The sequence below is a fragment of the Lagopus muta genome, chromosome 5 (assembly GCF_023343835.1).
Source record: "Lagopus muta isolate bLagMut1 chromosome 5, bLagMut1 primary, whole genome shotgun sequence".
NCBI classification, from domain to species: domain Eukaryota; kingdom Metazoa; phylum Chordata; class Aves; order Galliformes; family Phasianidae; genus Lagopus; species Lagopus muta.
In genome coordinates this window covers 23,942,109-23,961,364 of record NC_064437.1, presented here as the reverse complement: position 1 = coordinate 23,961,364, position 19,256 = coordinate 23,942,109, and the positions used below count along the sequence as shown (strand labels likewise).

The 19,256-nt window shown below is 41.3% G+C and overlaps 1 protein-coding gene across 9 annotated transcripts in view; it reads left to right on the top strand.

The window, feature by feature from the left end:
- Positions 1 to 19,047, top strand: part of NTMT2 (N-terminal Xaa-Pro-Lys N-methyltransferase 2) — a 32,769-nt gene extending 13,722 nt beyond the window's left edge. For 4 of the 9 annotated variants that reach the window (XM_048944108.1, XM_048944103.1, XM_048944109.1 and 1 more), the window contains 3 exons: positions 7,178 to 7,353; positions 13,133 to 13,382; positions 16,889 to 19,047. In XM_048944108.1, the coding sequence (XP_048800065.1) occupies positions 7,219 to 7,353; positions 13,133 to 13,382; positions 16,889 to 17,163 (660 nt within the window). In that variant the 5' untranslated portion in view covers positions 7,178 to 7,218 and the 3' untranslated portion in view covers positions 17,164 to 19,047. Of the gene's footprint in view, positions 1 to 181; positions 577 to 4,242; positions 4,471 to 4,573; positions 4,655 to 7,177; positions 7,354 to 13,132; positions 13,383 to 16,888 lie in introns of those variants that run through there. The other 5 variants (XM_048944102.1, XM_048944104.1, XM_048944105.1 and 2 more) reach the window with 5 other exon arrangements.
- Positions 19,048 to 19,256: the final 209 nt, after the last annotated feature.

Below are 19,256 nucleotides of genomic sequence, written 5' to 3'. Positions count from 1 at the left end.
GAGAGATGGGAGACCCTGAATAGTATCTGAGTTTCTTTGAAGTGAATGCTGCATAGATTAGGGAAAGTCTAATTGAACTAAAGGCACTCTTTTTTGAAGTAGATATACTTTTACCCTGGCTCAGCAATTTCCTGGTTGAGGTTTTTATCGCTTTCCAGCACCTGCTTGCTTCAGAGGGTGACACTTCAGGGATTACACTGAGGAAGTGCCAAGAGCCAGCATTTCTCACTCCCCTCTTGCCCGCCTCCGCCCCCTGCACTGCTGCACACACACACACACACACACACACACACACACACCCCAATATAGAATGACAGCATGCTGCCACAGTTCAAATGACACCGCCTCTGCCTCTTCAGAAGGACAGGTCCTTCGGAGAGCAGCAGCCACAACAGCTGCCTACTCTTGTGAAAAACATCATCATGGCATATAAAGCAGCACATCTGGCTTTTAAGTCGCGCTGGCACAAGACAGACGAAGAACTCTGTCGCCACAGCATGTCATTTGATTTACATAAGGCAATCCAGAATGACTTCTTTCAGTGTTACCTTTATCTGCTGGAAGCTCTTCCCCTGGGTGAGTAACTGGTGGGCAGGAATGTTTGAGTGTGTGTTACCATGCTCTGGAGGGACGTGTTATATTAGATAGCTGGGTGCAGCACTCGTGACAATAAATAGTGGCCTTGAGAAGCCCTGCTCGAGAAATTTCAGTCTAGCTAAACCATTTGTTACTCTCTCAGCTCCCTCTAATTCAGTATCCTGTTTTATTTTTCTACCTAAATACTCCATAGATTGGTGGGGGAAGGAAGGGCATGGGAAAGACCTCAGGAGCTTAAGGAAGTTTGATCTTGGGGTGATGATACTTTCACCTTTAAATAAAACATGAATTGACCTACTCGGAACACTTGGAAGGACAAATTGGAAAGTTGTGGAGCTGTCAGGCCTTACTTTCTGTTGTCTGATACTCATCCTCAGCTTTGTATTATGCACTGCTGTGGACAAATGCTTGAAAAGTAATTATTTTTTATCAAAAGTCCCTGTAATCCAGATTGTGCAGCAGGCTGTCCAGACCAGTGTTTGTTATCTGGGAGGAAAGTGCTTCCAAAATATTTCTTTATAGCCAAATATGTGTGAAAGATACAGGATGCCAAAATATTTTATGTGCAGAAAAGGAATGTTACTTTCTCTTGAAAATCTCACCCTAAGAACCAGTTTTTCTTTCCCAGGACAGGATACCTGGAAAGTGCATTTTACTTGGATCTTTGTTGCTTTTTAAGCAGAATTATTCAGCTTCTATTCAGTGTTAGAACTGTAGGAATTTAAGAAGGCTGTGTCCGTCTAAACTGTGCTTCTTGAGGGCTCCTTCCTGATTGAAAGATCCACATGGGTAGGTGGATTATCTTACCTGATTCTGTGAGATTGTACAGACACCAGTGAGTATCCTGCTCGGGATACCAGAATTCATTGTAGAGAGAAAAAGTATTTCCATGTTTTCTTAGTATTTTGATGTGGCTTTTCACATGTGGTGATATCTGCAGCTATCTAAAATGAAACATGCAAGGTAAATACTCCCCGTCCCTAGTGGTAGGTAGCTAGGAATGGTGGAAAGAAAGGAAAAATGGAAAGGAAGGGAAGTTAATTATAGGTCAATGTAATCTCAAGAAGTCGATGACAATGTTATTCTTTCATTTATTTTGAAAATAAACACAACATATTAGAAACTGAGCAGGATTTCCTACAATGTGAATGTTAGTGTAAGTACTGGTGGCTAGAAGGTAGTGTTACGAATATCTAGCTTAAAATTTCACATGAAAGTTTCTAGATCGTGCCTGTAATTTATGACTGAGTCACAGTATGTATTTATGAAGACAAAAATAACTTGGCTTAAAGTCTGCAAATGACTGAGAACTCATCAGTATGTAATTAAGCTGTTTCCAGGTCTAATTGCTTCACTCTCTTAAAACCGTATTTTATTTCTCGTCTGAATTTTATTTGAATTTCCATTCTCAGCCAACAAGCTCTCTAAAATGTTTACCTGTCAGACTGAAGTGTTCCTCTGCCAGATTTTCAATGCTCTGTGTTATTATTACAGCTCTCAAGTTTTCCATTTTGTTGCCAGTGTATCCAAATCAGTAAGACCCCAAGGAAAAAGTGCTGTGAGTCCGGCCTACATGTGAACATGCAGTTTATCCATTATGCATGGTATCTGTCACGGAGTAAAAGGGTGCATAAGGACGGGCACTGAGAGGTAGCTCATGTGCTGTGGAGACACATCTGAGAATCTTCTCAGCGTGTATGTTATGGTGTGGATGGGTGGGCAACCAGATGGGTAACAACAGTTGGGTCACTTGGCTTAGAAAGTCAGGGTTAATGTGTCGTACTTGGTCTCGAGATCAGTGGTGTTCACAGGCAGCTGTCCTGTTTAACATCTTTATCAGCGATCTGAAGAGCCAAGCTCTTCACTATGGTCAGATGGCAAGAGACAGTGGATATGAGTTCAAATTGGAGATGTTCAGAGTGACTGTAAGGAAAAACTTTGTGGCTTGTCAGGGCATTGGAAAAGGTTGCCTGGTTAGGCTGTTCTGCATTGCTGCAGGCTTTCAGAACTCACTTGAATGAAGTTCAGAGGCACTTCATTTCTGTCCCTGTTGTGAGCAGTTCAAACCAGCAACCTACTTAGCTGCCTTCCAATCTGGACTACCCTGTGTTCCTGCACTCTGTGATGTGGAGCTGAGCAAATGTGGCAAGTCCAAACCTATCTGCAGAATGGCATTTTCAAGTTCAGTTCAGAGTGGAACTGAGCAGAAATTAACTGTACTTCAAGATGAGATGCAGAGACCTCTTACACAGAATTAACAGTGTTAAGCCACTAAAACAACACTAAGGCTGTGACCTAGCAGAGCACTTTACAGGATACTTAACCCAAAGTGTGATTAACACGGAAATTGGGCCTCACATTGAAACTTTTGCTGCAGTCCAGGATCAGCAAGGGACAGAATTTTCTTCAAGCTATGCTAACTTCACAATCCTCTCACCCTCCTTTCCTAGGTTTAGTGGTGGGAGCACTTAGGAAAGTTTCCCTATGAGCTGAGCGTATTTGGTATTATGGCCTAACAGAATCATGTAATTTTTACAGGCTGGGGTGGCATTTATAAATAAAAGGCATTTGATTTAGGCCCAGATTCAACAGTGTACTTGAATGTGTATGAATGCCTCTAAGCCCAGTGGACTTTAACAGAGCTACTCAGATACTGGAAATTATGCATATGGTTCCAGGGGCTGAGGGACTTGATGCCAGGAGGGTGAGATCTGCGGTGGAAGCCTCAAATAATTAGTCCAAAGAGCCAAATATTTCAATATGTGAGGCACATGTCTGTAAGTGAAGCCTGCTTTAGGGGTGTGCTGATGTTCAGCCTCTATAAAGCAGTTCTCAGGCCATAGCAGAGAGGTGAATCTTCTCTGCACCCAGATAACCATTTTTCAACTGGAGCGCAAAGCAGATGTTGCATTTAAAAGGGATGCTTAGCCAAAATGGAATTAGTTCAATATCTCGCAGAAAGCAGTTGGAGCCACAAAACAATGTTCACAAATAAAAACTTCAAAAAAATTATTTGCAACATTTATTTCTGCTGGGCAGATTTAGCTCAGCAAGCTGTGCAACTGTAAAATAGTCTGCTGCAGGTTGGGGCTGTGACTGATCCAATGTATTAAGTGATCCCATTGACTGGGATCACTTAGATCAGATACAGCAAAACAAAATTTTGAGCTGATCCTTTAAAAAAAAAAAAAATCTTGGACTCTGGGGGGAAGACGGGCCTAGATGAATGTTCTGTGTCTAGTCTAGGGGATGGCATTTGGCTCTTTTTTGGCATTCAGACTGTTTGCTGCAACTGAATATTGCTAACACCTCCTGACTGGAGGTGACCTTTAGGGAGGCAGTGTCTGCTCAGTCTGCTTTGCCAGTGGGCTCACTTTAGCCTTTGCTGCTTGGGGGTCTCGCCAAGCAGGTTCACCATGACAGAAGGTTTCTGCTTGCTTTCCTTGAAACATGTTTCTAACCTGAAATATTACAGGTCGCCTAACTTAACACTGAAAATCTTGTCTGTGAAAGCTGCCCCCCAGTCTCTGCGAGACTTACAGCTCCGTTATCCTGTCCTGTCTATGCCCTACTTCGCAAAGTACATTGAAATCAGGCTGTGTATCAGTAACAGACCTCACAAGCATTTAATTTCCTGATGCAGGAGATAGTCCCACATGGATCGTGGATTGGGAAGATGCCTCTGGCTAGACAGGTCCTGTGATGAGGGGCAGGCACGCCAGAGAGGAGCTGCAACACTAACTGCCACCAAGGACGTGTGATTCCTCACACTTCTCTTTTGCGGTAGATTCCTGCAAGCTGGCAAACCTCCTGCTCCCTCTGGTCCTGCTGCTGGAGCCTGCATGCCAGGCACAGCTGCAAGGCAGATCAGAGGTGAGCTTGATTGGTTGTGTCTGGAAAATTGGGTTGTGGGTTGGGAGAGTTGGCAGTGTTGCAAATTCAGGAGAGGGAGGAGAAATACTTGAGGAAGCAAGAGGTGGAAATCATGTACTGCGTGCCTGAGACTGTCACTGCGACAGGCTTTGGGTACAGGACCTGTGTCCTTGCATGCCCTCAGGTGAGGCACTTGCACAAAAAGATCTTTGCATGGTTTGGGTACAGAAAATGCTCAAGTGTTCAGAGTAGAGCTGGTTTCAAATGCCAGCATGTTAGGCGGGGCTGTGGGGCCCCAGCTGGCCAGGGAGGAGCCGAAGTCAGCTGGTGTGTGCATGCAAATCCCTGCAGGCATCCTGTGAGTCTGATCCAGGTTCTGAGTGAGAAATCTGAGAGCACATGCCACAGATCTGATATCCTGAACAACAGCATATCGTCTCCATGTGTTGCCTTGGGTTCAGCTCATGCATTGAGTAGATGGACCCTGAACATTTGTTGTTTGTGCTGTCAGCTGCCTGCAACACCATGTCCTAGTGCAAAGACATCCTGTAAGAGCCTTTCTTTTCAATCAGGTAGAACAGAATAAATCTCTGTCCCCTGGTAGTTCCATTAAAAAAACCCTAGAAATGGTTGCTGGGCCTTCATAAAGATGAGCTTGTAAAGCAAGCATCCAGAGGTTCAGTTCTGTTCACCAGGCTGGCATCTGAAATGGAGAAAAGAAACCAGGAGAAAATAAGCTAGTGCCACTCCCAGGGGAGGATGGAGATAATTTACTGGAAGAATCTCCACTGCCAATGGAGTCTTTATTTCTCAGGCTCTGGGAGCCTCCCTGGCCAAGTTGCACAGTGGATTGGCTGCTGCCTCCTTCATATTAATTTCTTCAACTAAATGGTTTCTTCTGAGTATGTGAATATAATCAGTGGAGTGTGTAAAACTCCCAGGTTTTGACCCTTGCTGGGCTCAGTGCTTCTTGTGGTATAAATTTCTCAGGCATAACATAAATGTGTAATGGATTAAAGCTTTAATAGTATCCGTTCAGCAGTTGACTTAAGCAGGTGATGACAAGAGGGGCTGGTAATGCTGCTTTTGTTGGACGAAGGATATGCTGGGCATGCTGCTGGTGTGTAACCCAATAGCACTATTCTGTTCCGAGTGGTCCTTGGTGGTAATTATTCCCCATCCTACTTCCTTTGTCCCCCCTCATTTGCTGCTGAAATGTCATTCTCCTGCTGAGGATGGGCAGGCGTATACTTATCATTCCCTGCTGAGCTTGCTTGCCTTCCATAAATACATTCCAGGCTTATGTTCAGGTCTCTGGCCTAACTCTCATCCTGCGCATGGAGGGCGTAACTCCTTTTCTGCAGGCAGGGTGAGCAAGGCATGGCATTGTTTGACCCTTGCCAGCAGTGCTCCTGGGGAAGTTTGGAAGCTGAAAGATGCAGCCCACATAAGGTAGATACTGAACAGCAACTGGGCGCTGCCCTCTGTCTGCACAGCCTGCAGGGACATCTCCCTTTCCTCTGTTAACCAGAAAGCCATTTGCTGCTTGCTCATTTCCAATTCCTTGAGCCATGCTGCACATCTGCAGTGGAGGTGGTCTCACAGTGCAAAGTTGTGCTTGCAGACTCGTCCCCAGTGTGACTCCATCCCTCCTTACTGCTTAGCTTTCACACGCAGGCTTGTAGTTGCATTTTTGTTGGAAGGCCTGTCTGGGAATAACTGTAGATGTGAGGAAGCACTTCGTATGCTTGTATGTGCATGAGACAGCAGGATAGCTTGTTTCCAAACAGTTTCTAGTCTGCCCTGATTTGAACTTTTGAGATATAACACATAACTACTTTTGATATGCCAATGCATTTCAAGTATGGAAAAACTTAGATGCAGAGCATAGATTTCAGTTCTTCAAAGAATGGGGAAAAATTATCTTAAACCATACAAAACAGGTTCTGATTGAATTGAATGGCCTCAGACTTACGATTGCTATGTATTACCAGCAAATAGCAGAGCAATGAAAGGAAAGACCCAACCCCTTGGCACATAGGAGCTTTCCAGTGTAACACCCACTGATTATCTTGACCTGTGACAGAAGAAAATTTAGGACTCTGTTTCTAAATGGTCTCCCTGCTGTATATTCATTTAGGCCTGAGACTGCCATCTGCTCCTTGGTTCGTCTTACAGTGCCCCAGACTTCCCAGTGTCACTAAAAATAAACCAAAGCAAGTGCCTCATTCATTCAGACTCTTGTTGGTGCACTCTCTGTGCAGCTGTTGATGGCTAGAAAGTATATATGGCAGTCTGCAGGCTGTGAGGAGCTGTTAGGTTCACGACAGCGGAAGTGGTGACTGCGAACAGCAATAAACACTGCCCACAGCTTTTCTGGGGGTAAACTAATCCCACTGCTCTCTTTGGTATTAATGTTCATCTTCAAACCTGGAATGATTTTTCACTGATGGGAAAGCATACTGTGTAATGACAAATGAGTTCTGAGTGTGGCAGGCACAGAATTTACTCAAGGGGTGCTGTGTCCCTTCAGAGCCTTGCAGGATTAAATCCTACACCTTTCCTTCCACCTCAGGTTTGTAAACAGAGGTTTGTTCATTTGGAGGCTCGGCTTAGATTCATAGATTTTCATCACCGTGCCTCCAGAACAAGTAACTAACCCAGAAATGTGTCATTAACAATAAAATAATGATTTATCTGCTTGCAGTGAAACTTTACGCTTTAACAAGCCAAGTTATCAATGGGGAGATGCAGTTCTACGCCAGGGCCAAACACTTCTACCAGGAGGTACCAGCCACAGAAGAGGGCATGATGGGGGACTACATTGAGCTCTCCAATATAGACATTGAATCCTCCAGGGAGTTTCTCAGGAAGTTTGTTGGGGTGAGTCATTTAAATCCCATCTTCTGCAAGAGACAGTAGTGATGTGTCATAAATGACATGCAGCGTGCCCAGACACATTTATTTTAAATGGTACCATGTATCATATTTTGTATGCATGAAGCTCATGTTGTAATTGACTGTGATGGGGCCCTGGAATGTACTATTTACATGCATTCTGCCAGGTCATGCATCACCATGAGTACGCATTTTGCTTGGCTGTATCTTGTTGTTTACCTGTTTTGCATCCTTTTCTTATGCTTTGAAGCTGCAAAGAGGACTGTGCAAGGATAGCACCAACTTTGGTTGGGTGGGAGATTAATTCTCAGTGTAGTGCTGAGACTTTTCATTATAAAATCCTTGCTAGCTTCAATGGGAGATATTTCTGTGCAAATTCCTGCATTCTGTTTGGGAAAGTGACTGAGACAAGATGCCAAGGTTCTGTTTTGTCTATTTATAGGTATCTTTTTTCTGAGAATGCTGCAAGAAAATACAATCCTCCTTCCCCTCTGTTAGCAGTATGTAGAATAAGCTACCTGTTAGTAAAAATATGATTTCCTGATTGCTGCAGTATTATTGTTGACTTTTGAAGGCAAATCTTTAAAGGTCTGTAAGAATCTTCAAAGATTTGCTTGGACTTGAGATGCAAAGTGGGATTTTAGCAGCAATTAAAATAGCAGTTTCTCTTTGGCATTTTGGTTTTTGGAGTGTCTTATTAGGAATCTATTTTTTTTTTTTTTAAAGTTTGGCCCAAAGGTTTTCCAACTGTCTCTTTCCCTTCCTGGGGATAAGAAGCCTGCTGAATTAGCTCAACAACTATATTAGATGCTAAAGAACCCACAAAGTTACATGGAACTGAATTTCATAAATTTTCCTACTCACAAAATTACAAGTTCTACGCGATACTACCATAAAACTTTCATTTTCTACTCAAATGTACAAATTTTGCTTAACAAGATGACTTTTTTTTAGCCTTAATGACCTATTGTGGAAAAAAAAGCTCAATAAGTTAATGAGATGTTGTGTATAAAAAAACGGCACAGTTAAAATGGATTTGGATGAAAAATAAGTGTGGTTTAACAACAGATAGAAATCCTGTCTAGCAGTGAAGAGCAACTGATGGCAAAGTTCACTGTGTATGGCAGACTCTTGGGACAGTATGCCAACAAAACACAGTTACCTAAGTGATCAGCTACTTTATTTCTGTTCACAGTTTTTTGTACTGATGTCTTCACAGCATTTTAAGGCCTCGCTGTGTCTGTAAGAGTTTTGTAAAGCAGCTTCACAGCATCTCAAGGCCTCATTGTATTTGGTTTCTTACAAAATAAGAAAAGGAAACTCAGAAGATGAACAATAGTAAAGTGGTGCTTTCAGTAAAAATGAAACATAACTTGTAAACTTCGAGCCGGCTCCAGGCATGTCCCTTAAATTTTACATGTCTTTTTTTAAGGATATTTGGAATTCATATGGTGGACAAGCCTGTCTTCAGGGAAAGATTTCATGCTTCCTAGACATCATACAGATTCAGTTTCCTGAACAGCGAGTTTGTATCACACTGTTAAGCTTTCTCATCTCCAAGACCTGAAAAGGAAAGAAGTACAGTCTGTAGCAGAGTTTCATGTGCCAAAGAGAAATCGTACCCAATGCATCAGGTGTGATGACAGATACAAAAGACTCCAGAGCAGAGCTTCTACTCCTATTATTAGCCAGGGGTAGAAAGGATATTCTGAATGGCCAAGATCAAATAAGGAAAAAAGATAAAAGAAAGGAATCTGCATGTTTTGCTAATTCTGGTTTAGTTTATTACAGCCTGTAATCTCTCAAGATACAATCAATTAGTTGTTTTACTTATGGTTTATTTTCCTTCCTTACTATTGCAACTTGAATCCTACTTGAGCAGATAAAGATATTTACAGGCTTTCTGTAGCAGTGACCTTACTGTATAGCTAATCTGAGCCATTTCTTCCTTTTGTTATACCCAATTTGTCTCTGAATATATTTTTTACCAATAAGCCAATCAAAGTAGAAGAAAACAATCTGTTGACCCAAACATAAGCTATGCTTTTTTAAAAAGTTTAGCAAAATCAGAAAAGGAAATTAGTCTCAGATCAACTGTGCATATTTAATTTAGGTTTTTGATTGTTTTGCCCTCTGATTTTTTTTCCTGTTGTTCTTATTACATGTCGGTTCCAAAATGAAAAATGCTGTTTAGAAATGAAAAGCTGACAAGTCGTTTTTTTTTTTCCTTGAATGCAGTCAAAAAGAAATATTTCAACATTTTCAACATTCTTTCCCATGTTTCCTGGCTAAAACTGTTCTCTAGATTTGAGGTATCGATATCACAATTTTTCTTTTTCCAGAACTTTTTTTTTCTGGCAGAACTAGTGCTCCTTAAAAAACAGTTGCCCAGTTCCACTCAAATTACCCTCCAGTTAGTTTGGCTGGTGTGGAAATGCCACACAGTGACATTTCCCTTCCATGACTGATGTTGCATACCTTCGTGTATGGCATTTCTTAACATGTTTTTTAGCACCACTGTAAACTGAGCTACAGATTTCCTTACCATGGTAGAATTTATCTTGCCTGGATGCATGGAAGGAATTACAAAAAAAAAAAGTAGAAAACTGAGGACTTCACTTATATTTTAGCCTGTCTCCTGCCCAGGCGAGTCAAACTGAGTTAAAAGTGCCACTGTGCTCAAGTTAAGAGGTTTTATGTGTGTGTGGGCAGAACTCAAACCAAGAGCAACATTTGAGTTAGAACGTGAGCCAACAGCTCTATATAGACAAGCTATAGGTTGTCTTTGGTGCAGTCATACCTGAAGGGTTATCAGCAGAGCTATAGCATTGCGTATTTATAGCAATGTATTCATGCCAATTCAAGCTTTGATGTCCGTACAGACACTGTGTTTTCAAGTGCCTAATCCAGAGGAAATCTTTAAAAAAAAAAAAAAAAAACCATTAATTCAGGAACATTCATGATCTACAAGTGTGTGAAATAGTACAGATGGGGATTATATTGTCCTTACAGCTCCCTTTCTACCCCCAAAAAACTGTCTTCCTTTCTGCCCTGTCTTGCCTTGGTTCAGCTGTCTAATTGAGGACCTGCTGAATGAAAAGTGATTTTTCTTCTGTTTGATCAGGGAGATGGAAAAGATTTTGTTCAAAGCCTGATATTTATATAAATAATTCAGAAAGAAAACTGTTTAACTATTTACTGAACTGTGGTTTCTTTGTTTTCCTTTCGTATCTATACTGCCTTCCTGCCCTTCCAAGACCTGAAGTAGCACCATCAAAACATATCCCACAGATCTTTTATACCTAATGAACTTTTGTGAGTGCCCTATTCAGTTCTACAGCAGAACGTTTGGGTGTGTGCATGTCCTCAATGACAGTGATTCAGAGTAACAGGAAGCATGTAAGCAGAGAAGCAGTCAATCTTAAATTTTGAAGCCTGCTCTGGCTTAAAATTTTCACTTACGCTATTTCTTTAAATAAGAAGTCCAGTTTTCAACTCAATTAGGCTTTTGGGAAAATGATTGCCTTCCAAAGAAAATGTTAATACCCTGTCAAAGCTCCGAGCACTCCCAAACTGAAAATATATTAGCTGAACATGGAATTATGTCAACATTTTCATTGCAAACAGTGCTGTGGTGCTTTGCAGGGCTTCTCGTCTGACTGCCTGGTACTCTTGCTCCCTGTCAGTAAAGTATGGGATTGAGCCTCAGCTCTCATGGTTGCTTTTCCTTTCCTTCTTGATGGTAAATGGAGATGTGTCATCACAGGTCCTTGCTGTGATGCTCTCCTAGGAGATGAATTCCCAATGTTTGGTAAGGTGCTGTGATTATAGGTTCTCTGAAACACAGGTACCAAAGTCAGAGTTGTATGGCTTCTAGGCTAATTTTTCCTAGCTTTTTTAGTAAACAATTCCTGCTTTCTCACCAGCATTCTTGAAGCGTTGTACTTAATTGCGTCAACTTAGGTCTATATGTATCTGCCATCAAACAGTATGGGAATTGACCTTGTGAAGACACAGCTCCTCTTCTCATGAACTCTCTGCTACAGCTTAGTCTGGTCCTCAGTAAAAGCCGTGTGCTCCTAAGTGCAGCCCGTGAATGAAGAATAGCTCACATTTTCTGGCTAACTACAAACAGGTTGTCTCCAGAGTCCAATAGGATTGAAGGCTTGTGGACTCTTGCACACATCAGGAGATTAATCTTCTTAGGTACACATATTGGGACCAGCAGCTCCAGAGGCTGGTGAGAGCCTTTCAGGTCCTTGTGCTCTTTCTACAGTTACTCCATGTAACTGTAGATGTTCAGCTGAGCTATTCATAGTCGTGTCACTGACAATACTGTCCTTTGACCTTAATAATCTACTGAATTACCCACTGAAGCAAGGCCAGAAAAGCAGTGAGTTACATGATTTATGCTTAGTCATTACATGGCGGGGGGGGGGGTCTCCCAGTAAGTAGAAAGAGCTGGACTCTTCCTGGACTTATTTCACTTAAGAGCAGTGAAGTTGTAGCAGGGACTTTGGCCCATAGGTTTTGCTTCAGCTCTCACTTCCAGGGACAGGGAAAAGCTGTTTACATTTGCTTTTAATATATTTGTTTAACAGATAACTTTGGCCAGGGGAGCTCCAATTCCATGGCCAGTGCCTGTACAGACTTAAAATTTCTGTTTTACACAACAGCAGCACGCTCTTAAGAGACTCTTTATAGCTAGAATGGAAGCTTTAGGAGTGAAATACAGCTTTCATTATGAAGATCCTTTTACAGTAACTCATTATTTTCTCACAGATGTATCCTTTGTGCCACAATTTTTTCTTGTCTGATCCCTATCCAGAGATGATATTCAGGAATAAAAAAATAGCAGTTAAGCAAAATCTACTCAGTCATCTTGCTTGTCTCTATGTTTAGAGAAGAAATTCTGAATATGCTCCAGTCCAAACTTTTGTGTTGTTGTAAGTTAGCTAAGTCTCCAAGATCTTTGTTCAAACACAACTTGTTTTGAAAGTTGTGCTCAGATCACAAGGACACTCTGTCTCTGCAGAGATGTCCACGGATACCTTATAACTTTTGGAGCACAGAATATCTATTTTTTGTGTGCAGTGTTTGGTATATGCTTATTCTTTCGTTGAGTCTTTACTGGGTTCAGAATTTAACAAGACTGACCTAGTCACGCAGTTGACTGTAAGATATAAATACATGACCGATGGAGTTGGAAGGACTTTGTGAAGACCAGTGGTTCTTCTGAGAGAGCTAGGAATTTGTGAAATGTTCTCTTCTTATAGCAAGCAAAAACAGCAATAAATGCAGGGCTACAATAAAGAAATCCCATCGACTGCAGCCTTTGTTTTGCAGCTCCAAATGAGCAGTGGCTGCTGGCTGTTGAGGAGGAGAGCAATGTCAGCTCAGGGGTGGGATAGTGTATGCCAGCTGGAGCACAAGGGGAGGTTTGTCTTCACTGCTCTTACTTACTGGCTTGGACACTCAGCGTGAGGTTCTGCAGGTCACTGGATTCTGCTCCAAGCTGTGGAAAGTAATTATGGAGGAAAAATGCATCCAGGCATTATCTGGGAATGCAGCCTAGCAGCTTAATAGCTATCCGAAGGTGTAGTGATAGCGTTCAGAGTTTTCACCAATCTTGCAGCTGCCCTGAACAAGTAAAGAGACAAGATACTAGGCTTGGTGGACAAAAGGCCATAGCTGGTACCACGGTTGCTGTGATCTTTCAGGTAGCATTTTTTCAGATTTCAAATGATTTTCTTGTGTTTCACAGGGGGTGGGGAAAGCTGGCACCAACCGCGCCCTGGACTGTGGCTCTGGGATAGGTCGGATCAGCAAGCATGTCCTGTTACCAGTTTTCAAGAGTGTGGAACTGGTGGATATGATGGAAAATTTCCTGGCTGAGGTCCCGAACTACCTGCAGGACGAGGAGGACAGAGTAGAAATGTATTATTGCAAAAGCCTCCAGGAATTCACTCCAGCCCCACAAAGATATGATGTCATCTGGATTCAGTGGGTTTCAGGTTAGTTCAGCACGATTCATCCAGCCCAGCATCTCAGAACTACACAGCATGTGCTGAAATTACTGTTAAAAGAATGGTGCAGCTGTAAAAAGAGATTCTGAAATCTTTGATGATGCCAGGCCAGGACTGACAAGTGCTGGAAGCACAAGGTGCTGCCTTCATTCACTTCCAGTGCCTGGTCCCATAGCAGCCAGGACAAGCAAGTAGAAAACAAAGAAGAAACTCCTGCAGTACTAAAGCTTTTCTGTGGAGTCAGGCAGTCCCCACAGTCCATATCTTCTTAAACTTGTCATGTTTCCCTGTCAACCCAGGGAAAAAAATAATCTTGCAGTGGACTTCTGGGAGTTCTCCCCAGCCATGTGCACAGTGGGTACAGTTCAAGATGCTTTTTTTTTTTTTTTCAGGCCGTGTACTGGAGGAAGGTGCATGTACCAGGAGAAGCTTGCATACTATAGTGCAATAGGGGAGTAGGTCATGAATATATATACGGGTCTTATACATTGAGCAGGAATCTTCCCTCCCTCATAGCTACCAGTATTGCAGACAGGCTGACCTCATTTGTATGCAGTGGTCTATCAACACCACTGCATCTGGCATGTGATGGGAGCAAGGCTGTAACACTGTGACAGTACTGCTATGTGAGGATCAAGCTTGCCTACCAGAAAAAAAACATGTGAGAATTGTATGACCCTCATTCTTGACCTATTGAATATTAGCCAATTTTGGACACACCTTTGCCCATATTTTTCATGAGTCATCAGGTACTTCAGAGAGCCAAGCAGTCTCACAAGGAAGAAGAGCCCTTTTGAGACATTTTTTCCCCTTTGCAGATAGGGCAGCTCCAGCATTTGGATGCAGAATGAGTGGCAGGGTTTTTGTATTATTTTGCTTACAAGATTGACTGTACCTGTATTAAAGGATGGTTTCCTTTGGTTCTTTGCCAGAAGTCATTTTCCACCCACGATTCACCACTTCTGCATTATAGCTTGGCATCCTGTTGGACATTTCCTGCAAAGATCTTGTGGGAATCCCTGGCATGTCATATACCCCTCACACATAGAACCTATTAGGCTAAGTGTCCCTTCAGGGGTATCCCCTTCAGTCCTTTCTTAGCCTCTGCCAGTGGGTGTCCCTCAATACCGATGTTCTCAGGGGCATTTCTGAACTTGATGACTGCTTATTGAGACCTGGGAATATTTCAGGAAATAAACTGTGAAAAAGCATGGTGAAATCACCAAAACCTATCAGCAGATGACTGTCTGTTGCATGCACTAATGCTCATTAAAGAGGTTCACTTAGCTACACCCCAAAGCAACTCCTCCCCAAATAACAAATATCTGCATCCTCTCCTACAGTTGCTCAGTGAATGCACTTCAGCAGTAAGAGCAGCAGACAGACAATTAGACAATGTGGGCTCTGTTCCTTGTTCCAATTTTTTCCCCTCCTACTTAAAGCAATGGTATGAGAATTAATTACTTTTGTAAAGTGTGCAGTGATCCTTGCATGAAAAGTGTTGTAAGGCTGTAAGTGAACAGAATATTCATACAGCTATGGGAGAAGTGAATTGAACATGACTTGAAAAGTCAACTTTTCATTCTCCTGTGTCAATCAGTCAGAAATACCATTTTTTAGTAGATATTTTTCATGCTGTTTAAAGCCTTTACTGCTGCAGAGTGTCCCTTGTGCAGTTTCAGTGGGCAGGACTCATTATTCTAAAGCACAAGAGGAGGCCTGAACAACTCCATGTCAAAACCCTGGAAATGCCTTCTTTTTGGGCAAAGGCAGGAAGATTAGTACAGGAGATCTTAAGAGCAATCACTTGTCCTTTATACATAGTCTTAAAAACTAATGGGATTGGTCTTAGAATTGTAGGTTGTTCCTTTATAGCTATATAAGCAAGTTGCTTCAGAAGAGTATCATTTTCCCTTCTGTTCTATTTGAATAGTCAGTCATTGCTCATATCTCATGAACGAAGCCATGGCAACGTGAGACAAAATGAATGAAGACTTGTCTGGAGCTGTGCTTGTTACTTTTGTGCTATCAATGGCAAAAGCAGCATATGCCTTTTGTCTAGTGGATCTGAATCTCCTTCCACCTTTCAGCCATCGATTGCTATAACGTAGATAGTGACTTTAAGTACTGATCAAGTTTCTACCACTACCTTGACTTTGGATGAAAAATGCCAGCAAGCTCAATGCTTCTTGGTGGAATGGGGCAGGACTAACTGGCAGGTAGCAATGCAAGCAAGATCATGTATTTTTGGATGGGAAAACTGGGCTAAGAACTAAGTTAAGAGCAGCCAAATGCTTCAAAGAATCTAGTCCATGAAATCTTGATTTGTCGTGCATGTACATAATTAAATCAGCTCAGGTTTTTTGTTTTTGTTTTTGTTTTTTTTAAGAAATAAAAATGAAAGTTTAATTTTCAAACTGAAATGGTGATTTTCCCACAGTTGGAAGGTATTCAGTTTTTGTTGACTCTTTTTTTCTTTGGTAAGAGGGAAGTAGTTAAAAAAATCTGACAAGCTATATCAAAATGTGGTTTTGAAATGACAGCTTGCATTTATAAAAGTTTAGATCTACCATGAAGAAAACCAAATATTTTGACTAAAAATTACAAGCAACTTTTTTGAGTTTTTCATTCAGTTTTTGACCACCTGCCCTTGTTAATTCATTTTAAATAGGTTTCATATGTGTGTTCTCATTTTGCTCTTCTCTGAGCCCCACTCTCCTGATGTTAACAGAATTATTGATCTTTGAGAAGGAAGAATAGAAAACACAATCTCAGTAACATATTAAAAGTTACTGTATTTAAATATGTATGGTGTATGCAGAGAACAGAAGAGTATGTAGTAATACGGAATTTATTTGGTGATTTGGTTGTAATCCACAGCTGCTTTGGATGTATATAGAAATCTGTAGCATAAACAGCCATTAGTAATTGTTAGATTCTCTAATTTGACCTATTCTGTATCACTTGCTGTTACATTCCACTGTTTTACCCTTGCACTGGATGGTTTGTGTTCAATAAGAACATTATCTTGAGAAAGTCCGTCGCACTAGATTTGAGGGCTTCAAGAGGTGGTAAATCCACCACTTCTGTTGGTTGCTTCTGATCGGTAGTTACTTGCACTGTTAAAACATTTGTCTCTTATTTCCGGATTGAATTTGTTTGGTTCCAGCTTCCTGCCAGTGATTCTTATTATGACTTTAACCACCAGATTAAAGAACCCTTCAGCACCCGCTATTTTCTCCGCTATTCCCATTGACTTCTGTCCACATCTGTTGCTGCTGTGAATGTGGATCATAAATATCGATTTGAGTTTGTAACTGATGATCTTATTGATTTGCCCAGGTTTTCATTCTGAAATCTGGCAGATCTAGAACTAACTATTCCAGCAATAAAAAGGGATATGGAGAATCGAATCAAGGCACCGTTATGATATGTTCATAGGGAGGCTGTATGAATGGTTAATAGTGATCTATTTTCCATCTTTTCACCTGTAGGATATCTGACAGATAAAGATCTCCTGAAGTTTCTCATCCGGTGCCAGAAAGGCTTGAAGGATAATGGTGTTATCATTCTCAAGGACAATGTAGCCAGGGAGGGCTGTATCCTGGATTGTCTGGACAGTAGTGTGATCCGAGACCTGAACATCCTCCACAGCCTCATTGAAATGAGTGGACTCGTCATCCTGCAAGAGGAGAGGCAGCAGGGATTCCCTGAGCAGTGCGTCCCTGTCTGGATGTTGGCCATGCAGAAACGCCCTGCCCATTCCTGATTGCATAATGTGGCAGCAAAGACTGGACTACGGATGGAGGACAAAGGGGAAGAAAAGCACCTGTAGAATACTACTAGCTACCTACTGCTACCACTGTAATTCCAAGGCAGCAACTTCTAAAGGATCAAGAGAGAATTACAATTGAGCCAGCTTCTCCAGGCAATAGTCTGCTTCTAAATCCTGCCTGCTTCACCATTTTTAAAAGACTTTCTGACAGCTCCTTGTAGGATTTCTCTTTCATTCAAGAGCCAATACTACAACAAAACTAAACTAAATACGGAGACTTCAGACTAATTATTTTCTAGTGGCTTATATGTTTTAGGGTGCTTTGCATGAGGGGTGAAACAAATAAGCTTGTTTTTCACTGGCGACTATGTTGTCCTGGAAGTTAAGAAGAATCTGTCAGATCACTGAAGCAGAATATTCAAATAACTTCTGGAAAACCTAACCTACCTTGCTTATGTTTCTGCTCTGTAACAGTAGTGGTGCATAAGGATATTTACGCTTCAGGGAAAAGATTATATGACATATAAGCATGTTTGCTTTGAAAATTTGTGCAAAGATTGCCCCACAATCCACTTTCTGGAAAATGTTTTTTCAAAACGTTCACAGTGGAAACCACTTGAAAGCATCTCTTTATTATTCATACCACTGTAAATTTCTTTCTTTCCCACATTCAGAACAAATCTGGCACCATATGCAGAGCTAATGGGATTTCATGGGGTGTTAATAGTTAGAATGCAAAAAGAACTAATACAGTATTGTATTAATTAACAACTGTACTAAATTGCAGAGGGTGTTAGTAACCCAAAAGCATCTATGATTTATATCCAAACAGCAGCTGTGTAAGCCTGGAGTTGACAATGCTAACACATACAATCTCCTTAGAGCTCACAGAAATTACACACTGACCTTCTTGTCCCTTTCATACGGGCACAGAAAGCGCTGTGGGAGGACAGGGTTCTTTTAGCAAAGATTTTCAGAATTTGATGTTCTGCTTCATTCTGAATGAGTGCAAGAGGAGACAGTTTTGTTTTTGTTTACAGAGAATAGTCAGTAATGGTCCTAATGAGAACTATGGACAAAATCAAACGTTTCCCTTGAATTAAGGTTCTAAAATAATTTACATTTTAAATTTTTGTTATTATAATGCAGCAAAAAATGTAAATGAGGCGTGGCTTGTTCAAAATGTAAGAATGGACTGTTCTGACTCTTTCAGAATTTTTGTCTTATTTTATTCACCTGCAATTCTGGAACAATTGACTGGGCTTTTTTAAAAGTTGTGTTATGACGAATGTCCATGTTCAGATGGAAAAGGTTCTATGCAATATCCTCCACGTGGCTGTATGCACAATTATCTTTGTCAAATATTGTCACCTGTGTAAGATTGACTCACATAGGAGCCCAAAGACAACAAGGGACAACAGGGAACTTCTCAGTTGGATTTTAGTACTCTTGGCCATCCTTTGATAACAGATTTCCAGATTTGTTTTAATTGTGTAGCTCATCTTCTCTAGCAATATGAATGCATATGTTGAGAATTTCCAATTCATGGCATAGAGCTTCATGCTGTCAAATCTTATTCAGTAATTATTGTTGTTTTTTTTTTTTTTTAATGTGCCATCACTGATTGTAGCATTAAGGAAAAATAACTCTGGTGATTTGTTGAATAGTCTGGCATGTCATGTAACACAGGAACCTATGGCTCCCATGATGCAGATTCTTCTGGAATGTCTTGGCTAATTCTTCCATTTGAATCAACTGGTAATGATTGCAAATGTATCACACGATGCTAAAAACACTAGGTGAAATTTTTTGTTCTGGAATTGTCTCTTGGAATAAGGGCTTTTAATTCCCATTGAACCACTACAATTCTTTCATTCCCTTTTAGCACCAGTTAAAAGCTGGTGCCGTGATTGGGTGAATATGAATATGTGCAGAAATTTGAAGGAAAACCAGTCATTAGTTTTGCAGGAAAGAAGCATCAGTCCTGCAGTTAGCTATACTCATTAGCAGTAACAGGCAAATATTTAAAAGATCTGGACGTGCGTTACAAATTAATTGGTTCTACATCATTTTCTCTTCCAGCCAGA